Below are 14,168 nucleotides of genomic sequence, written 5' to 3'. Positions count from 1 at the left end.
GGTGTTAATTACTGAAAAGTCAGTGCTCAGCCACAACCCACTGAAATCTGAGGTTGCTGGAGCTCATGGCATTCATGCTATTTGTTATCTCCATAGTCCTTCCTAATATACGATGTAGTGTGATCTGGCTCCCTCTTGCTTTCTTGGTGAAGGTGTGCTGATACTAAGCGAGTTTTCTTTCCTCCCACCCACATCTTAATCCTGGGTCAACACTGCTCCTTTGTGTGCTGGGGGGGATTTAACACCAAATCTACCCAATGCTTGCAAAAGATGACCAATAATCTCCCTTATTGCATTGATGGAGCCCTTGGATCAGGAGACCGGAGAAGGAAATAAATGTTGTTGAGTGAGTCCTGACAGTGAGTCCGTTATTGCTGTTGGTATTACTGTTATCTATTCTCCTGGGAAGCGACAGAAAGCTGTCGTCAAGCTCCCAATTTGCATAAGAAGAGACCAAACTCTGCAGGGCTGAGTCATCTATGACTGTGGAGTTGGAACTAATTGGATTTAGAGTGCCTAGAGAGTCTACGATTTGTTTTTTTTTTTTTTCACCTTGACAAGTTAGGAGCCCACAGAAAGTGAATTAACCATTCTATCTTTTGGTCTTTTTGGACACCACTTTTTCCTCAAGCCATTCAGGGTTGTTTGTGGAGGAGCCCCAGGCCACATGCTCTGCAGCACGGTAATAACTATTAGGAGTGTGTCTCTTTGGGGGCTGCTACACTACAAGGGCTCCTCCTTGTATTTGAGAGGGAGGGGAGGTGTCTGGGTCCCTTGTCATCTGCAGTGTGTGGGTGGCATCTTCTACAGCAACTGCTGTGCTCTAGCCATAGCTACTGCTCTACTCCAGCTACTAATGATCTCTGAACTGAGAGCTTCCTGACTCTAAATACAGGTGGGGTTCATGGACCACCCTCAGGCGTGATTGTGCTCCTTGCCGTGGATGTTATGCTCACACTGAGTTTATCATAGGCCCTGGATCCTACCTCAAAGCCGCCATTATGATGAGGCACAAGGGATTGTGCCTTTCTTGGGAATTTTCCCTGACTCCTCCTGGCCTCACCAGAAAGGAAACCATCCTGTGAGGTACCAGAAACTTGCCTTTTCAGCCTGTCATCATGCAGAACAACGGCTTTTAGCACCCATTCCGGAAGACGAGCCCGGGACCATAGCTTTATGAGCTCCATTAGCCACAGACTGACAGAATGACACAGGCTGTGGGCGGGGGACAAAGTGTCTTGGGAAGCCAGCAGCCCCTATAGCTTCTTGGAACTCAAAGTCCTCTTAGGGTCATATGTGTAACAGTCTCAGAAATTAATTTTCCAATAGCTCTCATCTATTTACTTGATCTTCGTTAACTCTGTTCCACTGGCTGGGTTCATTCTAGGAAGCATAGGCTGTTGTTCCCTTGATTGGATGATGTGGCATCTGGGGAGACTCTTGAATGAAGAGAGAGGATAGACTGGGAACTTGGCAAGCGGAAGCTGAAGGATTATTATAGGCCTATGAGTCACAGGGACTGCAGGCGATGATCCTGAGTGGGCTGACGGAGGGAGTGTAGGCACAGAGCAGGCTTGAGGCAGACTAGGAGGAAGGAGGTAGGACAAGGAGCAGCGCTTCAGAGTGTGTGAGTCAGGCTCTGGGCTCTGCAGAGAAACAGCACTAGTCGATTCGTGTGCGTGTCAGAGGCGATTTCATTCAAGGAATAGGCTCCAGTGATGACAGAGTCTGGCAAAGCTCAAAGGTGCAGGCTGGAGGACCAGGGAAGTGCTAATCTTGAATGTCCAAAAGTGCCACCACCATGGCGTCCACAGCCTGGTGTTCAGTGCTAGGAATATACATTGGTTTATGTCTTTAGGGAGCTGTGAGAAGTCTTGACCAAGAATCTCTATAGATGTTTCCAAAGGTCTAGCAGAGCTTGACCCCCGCACTATATCTCAAACTCACCTCTGCTGCTTCCCCGGAGAGGCCAGGTCGCCAGTTCCGCTTCCCTGGATTGACACTGGCTGCTCAAGGAAAGCAGGCAGTGGCTTGAAGACTTGGTTGCTGCCTTTCCATGAAGCGTTAGAACAGGATTCTTATACATCGAGGGGGATCCCAGCTTTGGTTGCACATTAGAACTATCTGGAAAGGGGGTTAAAACACCTAGCATGGGTATTCATAGTGCAGACAAATCCAGAATCTCTGAGCTGGGGGGGAAGGGAGCATTTGGAATTGTATTCCTGTAAGCGCCTTAGTGACTGCTCAGATGCAAGAAAGGCTGGGTAGAAATCTGTGCAACACAGCTAATGTCACAGGGTAATAGACTGGGTCGGTTATAAAGGAAAATACCTTATTTGGCTCAAGGCTCTGGAGTGTGCGGTGTCTGTGTCATGGGTATCTGCTCAGCCTCTGTCGAGGACCCTGAGCTATGTCTTAATGTGGCAGAGTACATCAAATAGCAAGTCCTCGGGTATGGAATCTTCAGTCCTCATCTTTCAATAAAAGGTTTTCCTCTCATGTCATCTAGCCTAATTACCTGCCAAAGGACTACTACTAATATGTAAATTTGGGGGTTCATTTTCTAACACATGGATTCTTGGGTGACACATTCAAACCGCAGCTTCCCTTAGCAGCTCTTGGTGTTTCTGGGCTGTCCACAATGTCTGATTAGTACACTTTTCTCTCTGATGGTGCTGATGTCTGATACGTGCACCCATACAAGAGCACCTTGCTGAACTGTATCACTGGCCCTAACTCACTCGTTAAAGTTGCTTAGGTTCAGAAAAGCAGGCGTTTCCACAACGACACCATTTTCTCTAAACTGACATTCATTCCATGTTGGCTTAAAAGATTTGAAAGAAAAATGTCTAATGTGTTGAAGACACACAGAGAAAGGATAAGATTTTCCAGTCGTCATGAAGGAGTCAGAAACCGTATTTGTTAAGAAAATCATATGGTGTACAGGAAACAGCTTTGTTTGACTTTTTTTCTTGGGTAAATCTTCATTGAGAAAAATCCATCGATGTTACTGACCTTGGGGGGGAGGGAGGGGTTGCTACTAGAATGTTGATGTCTGTTTCTCCCTGCAGTGGTGAAGGAAGGTTCCAGGATAATGAATAACAGATGTCCATTTGAAGAGAAGCATGCAGTATGGGTTCTGAATCATCACTGGGATAGACTAATGAAAAGAGTTAAGAGCTAGCCTTTGATATCTATGACTTCAGAATCTCCAGTCTCTCGGTTATTAAACCAAAAATTATTTGCAGGTATCAACAGAGCTTTCTGATGGTTGATCTCTTACTGTGTCTAATTTATTAAACTTCATCACAGGTGTGCATGCACAGGAGAAATCATAGTGTATATATTGGTTTGTGGTAGCCTCAGATAGTCGATTCAGGTCTTAGAATGTATTTTCCAACGGAGAACTACTGTGCTGTTGGATGGATAATTTTCGGTCTTCTATGCCCAGGTCTTGGGTGGCTCCCTGGTAGACTGAGAGTTCTCTGTATGGTCCAAAGCCATTTTCATGATGCTTCTTTTCTTTCCTTTGATCTGATTATTACTCAGAAACACGTATTTCTATATGAGCTGGTACAGAGGTGGCCCCAGCACCCACAAACCCACAAGAGACAATACAGATGGAGGTCCAGCACTTACTGCCTGCTCTCCTGAGGGATTTCACAGAGACAGGCTTGGTTCATGTCTTGAGTGGCTATTGCGGTAATTTCATAGGAGCCTGTCTACCAGCTGTGGCTACTTCTGAATATGATATCCTTCTATCCAGTTGTGGCTACTTCTGAATATGATATCCTTCTAGCCATGTCTTAGGGCTTCTATTGCTGTGATAAAACACCATGACCAATAGCAACTAGGGGAGGAAAGGGTTTATTTTTCCTTACATTTTACATGACAGTCTTGGTGGTCCATGGCTCTCTTTGGCCTCTTCCTTTTTAGTTTGGTGACACATGGGGACAGTCAAAGGTCACAGTGGCAGAAAGCATCTGACAGAGGCAAACACGGATACATCTATTGTACACAAAATAAGTGATTTTTTTGTAACTTGGATTGGTTAAGTTAGTACCATATATCAAATGACAGCATAATTGACTTTTAGGTATACGTAGAAATTTCATAAGCAAAAGCATGTCTCAGTTGTTCCCTCGCACACCCTCGGGATCACATAGCAGATTCCCAGTCAGGAAAAACTAACTCAGTGTCAACTAATTTCATCATTCAATACTTAAAATTTCGTGCTGAGTGCAAACAAACCCCTGAAGTGAAACAAAATCTGTCTGTTCGGACAGGCTTGGGGCCTTGGTGGACGATCAGGAGGCTCTTGTGTGGAAGGTGTCATGGAGAGACTGTCAACATCTCAGAGGTGCCGGAGCAGCTGCGACTGTGAGGTGGGGAACACGGGTTGTGTTCTGCATCTCCTACGGGGCCACTGGAGGAAATGAACATTCAACCCTAATGCAAAAGTCTTAGGGAGAGAACACCATGTCTCTAAACAATCATGAGATGCAGACAGCCATGGCCGTATATAGAATAGGCATTTCATAATTATTTGTTGAATGAATAAATGAGAGAGCAGGAGAGTGTCATGTGGCTCAACACAAGTTATTACTACTATTACTATTATTATTAGATTATGATATACATAATCTCTGTAGCATTGATTTTATCAGAAAATCAGTAATAGTTACAGAGTTTAAATAACAGAAAATAAAAGATTTGTGGGACATATAAGACCTCACATATATTTTAAAATGAATATGATTTTATGAAAGCTTTATTTCAGTTATGCACAGGCATATACACTTTGGTCATATGTGTATTTCTTCTGACGACCTGACCAAAAAATTACTTCCGAGAGAGTATTTTCAGTAAGATTGAAAGATGCTGATGGAGAGGAAACTACTGGAGCGTGTGGGCTCTGCACATGGACCAGGAGTTGAATGTTGATGCCTTATGAATCACTGAGCATGCTACTTAAATCTGACTGGGTACCGAACATGTATTTCACATGTGCCACGTATGAGGCACTATGCTTTGAGCGGGGGTGGGGGAGTAGGGGTGGGGGTGGGAGTGGGAGGGTGAGGATAAAGAAGACATCTTGCCGCCCTTCCCCACAAGCACAGTGTCCATTATTCAAGTGTTGTGCCCATTTCGAGAAACCCCAAAAGACCACCGAGGAGCTGACTCTGATGCAGTCACACTAGGGTCAAGCTTTGGCCACACTGCCATCTCTGAGGCAGCAGAACTGTGCAGTCCCGAGCTCTCAGCAGGACAAAGCTTTATAGTAAAGGGCAAGCAAATGAAAGGGGTCTCTAGCCTGGCACACATCTGATTGTAGGGGGGTATTGTGGAATTTTGTTGCCCTTTAACATAACTGCCTGGTGCTGGGAGCCAAACCATGAGTTTAACCCCTGCTTTCCTCCTGATTGGTGGTTGTTAGGAAGTGAAGTGCCAGCAGGGCAGGCTTGTAACCTGGAAACTGGTGCTCGACACTGGCTTGTTGGGGAGCCACCTGGAAACTGGTGCTAGGTGCCCGGCTTGTTGGTTAACTCGAGTTCAACCTTAGGTTAGGCTCCCTAAGACTGAGTCTGAACCCAAGATCTGGTCTTTCACGAGCATGTGAGGATCTCTGATTGATAAATAAGATGGATATTCGGGAAGGAGGACTGTAGCAAAGTCCAGTACTGCCTCAGGATCCGAAGGATCCAATGGGATCCAGGTTTCTTCTGTCTCTCTCTCCTCTTCCTATGAGTGTTGATAACACAACACTAATTCTTTCGCCAGGCATGATGCAAGTTTACATTCCTGCAGTCTAAGCCAGACCTTCAAGACTGGGGACTCCAACAGCCTAAGACAGCTTTGTCTTCTCCGTCTACACTTCTAGGAGCGTACACCGTTCTGTTGACCCATTAGCTGCCAAGATTCCCAGCCAGCTCCATTCTGGGCACTGTAACTATCACTCAGCAATCTTTGGGAGAGGAAGGTGCACAGAGGCTATAGTTACAAACTCGAATTGTTTCTCCATAGAGTATGGAAGGCTTTATTCTTGGTAACGATTTTTATTTTCTTCTCTCAGCATTAGCAAGATATATGAACAGAGTATCCTTAAGTCTTCTAGAATCAGACCACGGTGCGGGTTAATAAGATTGTAGTGCCAAGGAAGTGTTTGATCTCCCCCAAAATAGACAGGAGCTGATCTGCTGCAGCTCACAGCAGGATCTTTATTCTATTCAAGCTAGCTTGCCCCCACCCATGCATTCCTGTCACACAGGACAATTTTGGTGATGGTGGGAACCCCAAATATCTATGGGGCAAGGCTTTATAGTACTCAGCAAGTGGGAGGTTAAGTGTGTAAGCACCTAACTGGAAAGCTCTTGTGGCCTTTAGCATAATTGGCTGGTGCTGGGAGTCATATCACAAACTTAATTTTTGTTCCCCTCTGCATTGGTGGTCATTAGGCAGTGAGTGGGTATGTAACTTAGGGGTGCAGGTTTGTTGGGGAATAACCTGGGAATGCTGGTCTTGTTGGGGATTCACCTAGAGACTGGAGCTCCACTCAGGTTTTGTTGGGGGGCAACTTGGAAACTAATACATATGTATGTATACATGTATGTATGTATATATGTATGTATATACATATATATGGAAGCTAGAGGCAAAAGAGAATGCAGTGGCTTTGACCAAACTCCAAGCAAAAAACACCTTTAGGGAGGGAGGTTTTATTTTGTCTTATAGTCTAAGAAGGCACACAATTCATCAGTATAGAGAAGTGGCCAGGAGCAGAGTGTGGTGCATCTGCAGTCAGAAAACTAATTTCCAACAGGAAGTGGGAACAGACCATCAAACCCCAAGGTCTGCACACACACACACCCCCAGTGACGTACTTCCTCCAGGAAACCCCCAAGTACAAGTTTCATAGCCTTCCAAAATGGAACCATGTAGCTGAGGACCAAGTGTTCAAACCCGAGTTTATGGGAGTATTGCACCTGCAAACCAAACAAAAGTGGTTCCCGCAGGCTCCCTTGGACGTCAAGGTCAGAGGGAATCAAATGCAGGACAAATGTCCTTAAAGGGACAGAAATCATTCAGCCCCACCCTCCCTGCCTCCAGTCTCCATGGGGGTGGGTATTCATTTCTTACTCCTTGGTCTGGGGTCTTTCCTCAGAAATTCCAACTAAAGCAGCTGCTTGCTGGTCTCTAAGGCCTGCGGGAGGCCCTGGAGCCAGGTGGCTCTCTCTCCCTTCCCAGATTTAGAATCCTCGCCAGCTTCAATTTACATAACACAACTTAATCCACAGTAACAGGAGCTGCAAGGCAGGTTCTTTCTCTCTCTTTCTCTCTTTTTTTTCCTCTCCAAGACACAGAAACCTTTATTTTCTCTGTACACCACAAACCGGTGCTGTTAAATAATATTGGATAATTGCACCTGTCGTACCTCCCATATTGTGCCGAGGAAAAATAATTGCTGGTTTTCTGCTTTGCCGTTTAGCTGTGACTCCGTCATTTGACTCGGAGCATGTCATTTTCTCCCATTTTAGACTGTGTACAGTCAAACTGTGTGAAAGGCCTCACAGATAGGGGCCCTGCGTGTGTGAGTGGGCGCGGGCCTCATTCAGCAGTGATTTCTAATTTATACAGCATTGAAAATTTGCAGCTATAAATAAACAGCTGACTGGCTTAGCTGCCTACTCAAAATCCTTTATTAAAAAAAAAAAAAGCCACCACCAACTTGATGTGGAAGGAAAAAACAGGCTGCCTGACTATGGAATAAATTGGGTTTCTCAGTCTCTGGGCCTGGGAAAGAGGCTGTTATTATATCCTGGGATGGGACCGCTGCTCAGTGCTCAGGGATTTGGAGGTGCCCTGGCATCCCCAGTTTGCCCTCAGCCTGCTCATGCTCCCCCACATGCACCTCAACATGTTTGAAGATTGCTGTATATGAAACTGGATTCCTGTTATGACAAATACTTCAGGCAAGTAGATGCAGGGTTGTTGAAAATAGCTTGTGGAATGTATGAAGGAAGGAAGGCTCCTTTGGAAGGAAGAGGGTGGTAAGTATAGAATGCTTCCCTTGTAGTCTAAGCATTTACTCAAACTCAGAACTGGTTTCATTGTGTGAGAGCGAGCTGGGGACGTTAGCTTAGGTATGAGCCAATCAGGTGCAGGGTTAGCTATGAGGAGTCATCATTCCTTCCCGCAGTCTGGATAAGGGTCTCCAACTACTCTGGGGACATCTGGCCACTTTGTTTTGTCTAGCATTGCAAGAAAAGATCAGTTTTCTTAGCAGTATTGCCATTTTGCTCTGCAACAAAAAGGAAAGAAAGTAAGTTGGGGAATGAGCTCTCTGTGTGACATGTCTGTCATTCACCCATCCTGTCCCTGGATCCAGAAGTCTACTGGAAACAGGCTCTCTGGCACCAAAGGGTTGAGGCCATCTCTAGTCAACTCTGGTAGCACCTTGGTAGCTTAAAAAAAGATCACAGGGTGGGGAGGGGTGGGGTGTGGGGGGGGGGAGTGTTTACACTATGGGAAGGAGCCAACATTATGAATCAGGAGTTTAATTTGTTGTTGGTCATTAAACATTTACCAGCGTGCCTCTCACTATCGGGAGATCAGTTTGACTCATTGCAAAATGGGACCTAATACATTTTCCGCATACGTAGTACTTTGAGGCTAAAATGGGTGTGATTAGGAATTTCACTATTCAAATATGACTGCTGGCACCATTTGGCTCATGTAGTTATCATATTCCAACCATCTAGGCCCCCTAACATAGCTTTGCAGGTAACGAATGCTCTATGTCTTTTCATGAATGTTTAATCAGCGTTCATTATAAGTGTCTTGTTGCTCGTAATTTAACTGCACCAGCTCCAAGAAGCACCTGTCTGCTTATTATGCATGTGCCCAGTGGGACACCCGGCTGAGGTATTTCTGGTGTAGGAACAGAATTACACACTGGCCAGCCATGCTGCCATCAAGGTTTAATTTGATGCCAGGACAGTAAAGCCACAAATAGAAATGGTCTCAACTGACACAGGAGTGTATCATGCCTGTGAGAGGGTAGCCGTGCAGGTCATCTTCAGGGTGTGGAAAATTTGGGTGATCCCCTGTGAGCTGTATCGTTAGGGAGTTTCCACCCTGGCAACTGCTCCCCGGCCTCTACTGACAGCAGGCGTTAGGAGCAGCAACAGGTGTGACCAGGAAGCAGAGCTTTCATTTCAAGGAAAAAAAAAAGCTAGAGGCTAATATTCCCACCTCAGTGAGAAGAAAGAAAAAAACAAAACAGGATTCTTGGTATTTGCCTGGTAGTCTTCCCTTAGGATGTGTCCTCAAAATATCAGACTATTCCACTCTTCTATACTTTCATAACCGTTTAAGGAATTCTTTGGTGTCACTTTTACCCAGCCTGTACTAGGTAACATTAGGTCGGGAAGCCAAGGCACATACATTCCACCATTGTGCCCACTCCTAACCCATGTGAGCCTTGAGAATTCAATCAAGTTTTCTCACTCCCAGACACTCACTGGTCATTGTATCTTCAGGAAGCGAGCCTAGGAGGACTGTGGCAGACAATACTCACGGCTAGAAACACCGGCAGGTAACCTGGGCAGAGTGGAGAGAGCAATCACGGTATGAGATGGGTGCGGGCAGGAAAATCTCTCGCAAATTTCAGTAAGGATGAAGGAAGGGAAACTCCGGGATGGAATGGAAAGAGAGATGCCAGCATCTCTTCAGGAGGGCTCTCTCCTCCCAGGGTGAAGGTAATACACACGGTGGTAGCATTGGCTTAAAATGAAGAGATCATGGGGAGATGGCTCCGGGGTTGGTTAAGATATGCTTCTCTTGCAGAGGCCTGGAGGTCATTTTGCAGTACCTAAGACAGGTAGCTCATAACTACCTGTAACCCCGATTCCAGAGGAGTTCAAGTCCTCTTGGGGGCGGGGAGGGATGTCACTTATGTGCGTGCCCTTGTGCACATGAGCGTGTGTGTGTGTGTGTGTGTGTGTGTGTGTGTACATGATTCTGAAAAACAAAAAGAGAGAACCTGAGAAAATTCACATCTTACTATCCACAATAAATAAAGACCAGAAGGGGAAGGGGCATGCAGAAGCTATGACAGTTGGGGGCGGGGCGGGGTGGGGTGTTGCCGACAAACCCTCTGCTTTTTGTACCAGACAGGAGCTGGAGTGAAATGCCATTTTAAAAAATTACTTAGCAGCTTTAGAGGCACAAAGATCCCCTCCCTCCAGGACTCATCTGGGAAGTGTCACAGATCTACTGTGACCTGGCCTTCAGGACACCTATACAGACTTGCATGAGGCAGAAACCTTACCTTAGCCATGGTCTGTAGAGAGATAAGCTGTAGTCCACTCATATATGGGCTGGTGCAGAGGTGGCCGCAGCACCCACAAACCCACAAGAGACAATACAGACCTAGCACTTACTGCCTGCTCTCCTGAGGGATTTCACAGAGATAGGCTTCGTTCATGTCTTTGACTGGCTATCGCTGTCATTTCATAGGAGCCTGTCTACCAGTGTGGCTACTTCAGAATATAATATCCTTCTATCCAGTTGTGGCTACTTCTGAATATGATATCCTTCTAGCCATGTCTTAGGGCTTCTATTGCTGTGATAAAATATCATGACCAAAAGCAACTCGGGGAGGAAAGGGTTTATTTTCCTTATATTTTCAGGTAACAATCCATTACTGAGGGAAGTTGGGATACAACTCTTGCTCTCCATGGCTTGCTCAGTATTTCTTATACAGCCAATATTACCTCTCCAGGGTGGCACCGTCCACAATGGTTGTATTCTCCCATGAGCCCCTAATTAAGATAATGCTCTGTAGACTGGCCTACAGACCAATCTTACGCAAGTATTTTCCCAGTTAAGATTCTTTCTTGTCAGCCGGGCGGTGGTGGCGCACGCCTGTAATGCCAGCACTCTGGGAGGCAGAGGCAGGCGGATTTCTGAGTTCGAGGCCAGCCTGGTCTACAGAGTGAGTTCCAGGACAGCCAGGGCAACACAGAGAAACCCTGTCTCGAAAAAAAACAAATCAAAAAAAAAAAAAAATTCCTTTTTGTCAAGGCTGGAGAGATGGCTCAGTGGTTAAGAGCACCAACTGCTTTTCTGAAGGTTCTGAGTTCAAATCCCAGCAACCACATGGTGGCTCACAACCATCTGTAACAAGATCTGATGCCCTCTTCTGGAGTGTCTGAAGACAGCTACAGTGTACTTACATATAATAAATAAAATTTTAAAAATCTTTAGAAAAAAAAGATTCCTTCTTGTCAGATATGTATAGGTTTGTATCAAAACAATTGACAAAACCCAATTAACACGGCTGAAAATGAAATCTGATATCCTGAGCTCGGGGTTGATGGTCTAACTACTAAGAGTCTTGAGGAAGAACTGCACGGTGGTGCAAGCAGGTCCTACTCCCACTTAAGTATAACAATTTTCCCTTAAAGAATATGGGTGATTAAAGCCTAATCCAAGCAAGCACTTTAGTCTCTCTCACATGTGCAAACCCTAATCCAGAAATACAAGAAACATGAAAAAAATCTTTATAGAAATGCAGCTTTATTCACTTATAAAGAAGGAAATTATATCCTTTGCTGGACAATGGAGGTACCCAGAGATCATCAAATTAAGGCAAATAAGCCAAACTCAGAAAGACAAATGTGGTTTTTTTTTTCATATGCTGTAGATTATGGAACCATGCACATCTATCTATCTCTCTCTCTCTCTCTCTCTCTCTCTCTGTGTGTGTGTGTGTGTGTGTGTGTGTGTGAGAGAGAGAGAGAGAGAGAGAGAGAGAGAGAGAAATCAGAAGGGAAGCTGGTGGGAGGAGCAGGAGTTGGGTAAAATGGGGGGTGGGGGTGAGAAAGATGATGTTCTTGGGAAGCATATATGGTTAAAATACATCATCTACTCTTTTTTTTTTTCTGTTTTTTTTGTTTTTTTTGTTTTTTTTTTTTTGTTTTTTTTGTTTTTTTTTTTTTTTTTTTTAAGACAGGGTTTCTCTGTGTAGCCCTGGCTGTCCTGGAACTCACTCTGTAGACCAGGCTGATCTTGACCTCAGAAATCCACCTGCCTCTGCCTCACAAGTGCGGGGATTAAAGGCATGCGCCACCACTGCCCGGCCAAGATGTACTTCTAAAAGGAATTATCTTTACAAGACTCTGTTCTACATAAAACAACTCTACAGCAATGACATAGCTGGACCTAAAATCAGCCAGGGAAATGAAAGGGTTCACGAGCTCTTGTGAGTCACCTGATCAGCCAAGGAACTTGTATAGAAGCAACCTCAGCCCCTTCACAGTAACCCGTTTTCCCAGCTAAAATCTTGTTTGCTTATGGTATACACATTGACTTCCCAATGACTTATCTATGCCTCTCTTCCCACTAGCATCCACATGGAAGATCCATTTGACAGCCCCTAATGTTCCACATTAATTGTTAATTCCCACCCCAAATGTTTGCTCTGAAGAGGGGTGGACATCCCACCACTTATTATAAATTATTCTTACTGCCCCAGCAAGTTTGCTGCCATTTGTTATTAGTTGTTATTATAAAGTTAGCTGCCATTAGGTTATATTTCTGCACACTCCTAAATCAAGGGGAAATAGGTCATAAATCACTGGAAACAATGATTATTTAGTTTATTAAAAATACATACTTTTTTAGAGAAGTGGGTATTATTGAAAAATAGCTAAGTATTGGGTATTGGGAGATCTGGAAGAAGAAGCCATTGTCTTCATTGTGACAACTTTTTTAATAATTATTTTTGGTCTTCTAAAGACGTGGTCTTACTCTGCAGGACAGGCCGACCTTGAATTCATGATCTTCCTGATTTAGCCCCCAGCACACTGGGAATGCTCTGTGTGCACTGAGACTCCAGCTTAGCAGTGATTTTTGTCATATGCAACATGCCATCTGGGTCTTCCCTGTGGCCTTTGAAAGTGAAGAGATTTTATGTCTCTACGTTCCTGTCCCCACACCCATTCTCTAAATGGCCTAGCATTAAGTTTAGACAAGCTTGTTTTAGCCTTTTTGGTCAGAAACAAAATCCTCCATGGAGGTCAGACCAAAGTAATAGATTCTGAAATGTCAGGAATTAACTGTCAGTCTTTCAGAAAACTGAGAGATTTCAGGCGAAGCTTCCTTCATACTCTTTATTAAAACTATGCAACATTCTCTGTCCTTTCTATCTCCCCAAGCAATTCTACCCCCAATCTAATAATAATAATAATAATAATGAGAATAATAGAAAGATGACCAGTTCTTAAGTTTCTTCTTCCATGGCTCTTGGAAAATAGTGTGGAGTCAATTCTTCTTCCTCCGTGGCTTCGCTATGGCACCTGTACAGACAGACACAGAGACACCTCAGATAGGTTTCCCTAAGGGGTATTCTTGAGTGGGTAGACATTCATGCTGATGGGGCAATGGTAAATCAAAAACACCTTTTCACACAGGGAGAAAAACTCTGATAAACAGCCATTCCTGCTACATAGACAAGAAGCTCGTCCCCTGCCTTGTGGGTCAGTGTGTGGTTAGCCAGATACTCAGTAATGCTATAGGTCTGTACGGTAATCTCAAACCAGCTCCCCGATTGCTGCTGCCATGGAAAAGTGCAGTGTGCTGCATGCATCCATGGGAAAATGCAGAGACAGATGGAGATAAAGAGACAGCATCAAGTTAGAGAGGAAAATAGAAAAATGGAAGTCTGCCTAATCAGGGTCTTCTATGACTTCTCTCAAATCGGTTTATATCAGTATTGGCACAGGATTTGTTTCAGGTAAGCACATTATAGAATCATTCTTCTGTTGTAACTATGGTATGAAAGTTCTAGAAAGGGTTCCACTTAGCCAACAAGTTGGCATCTCCATATTTCATGATCACCAGTGTTGCCACAAGCTTTAAAGTTGATGACCTCTCGTAGCTCATTAGCCATTGTGCCTGTTGCCACACTTCTACTTTGATTTTTTTTTCTCAGCTCAATCTCTTCTTCCTTGTGGGAATCAGAGCCAGGGTAGCTGTAGTCTGCAATGTTTTGTGCTCCAGCTTTCAGCACAGCAGCAGAGAGCAGGGGAGTGGGCAGACAGCCTACAGAATGGGAGATGAGCATGGGCAGCGGTGCTTCAGTTGGGGGTTAATATCTCGCATAT

The 14,168-nt window shown here is 44.7% G+C and overlaps 1 protein-coding gene across 2 annotated transcripts in view; it reads right to left on the bottom strand.

Moving 5' to 3' along the window:
* Window positions 1-12,048: 12,048 nt before the first annotated feature.
* The window catches only part of Adtrp (androgen dependent TFPI regulating protein), a 58,539-nt gene continuing 56,419 nt past the window's right edge, over window positions 12,049-14,168 (bottom strand). The window contains exon 6 of one of the 2 annotated variants that reach the window (XM_052157481.1): window positions 12,049-13,361. In XM_052157481.1, coding sequence (XP_052013441.1) covers window positions 13,327-13,361 — 35 coding nt within the window. In that variant the 3' untranslated portion in view covers window positions 12,049-13,326. The remainder of the gene's footprint in view (window positions 13,362-14,168) is intronic. The other variant, XM_052157479.1, reaches the window with a different exon arrangement.

Source organism: Apodemus sylvaticus, chromosome 14 (genome assembly GCF_947179515.1).
Source record: "Apodemus sylvaticus chromosome 14, mApoSyl1.1, whole genome shotgun sequence".
Taxonomy (NCBI): Eukaryota; Metazoa; Chordata; class Mammalia; order Rodentia; family Muridae; genus Apodemus; species Apodemus sylvaticus.
The sequence above is the reverse complement of the archived record's forward strand: the minus strand, read 5'-3'. Positions and strand labels throughout refer to the sequence as shown.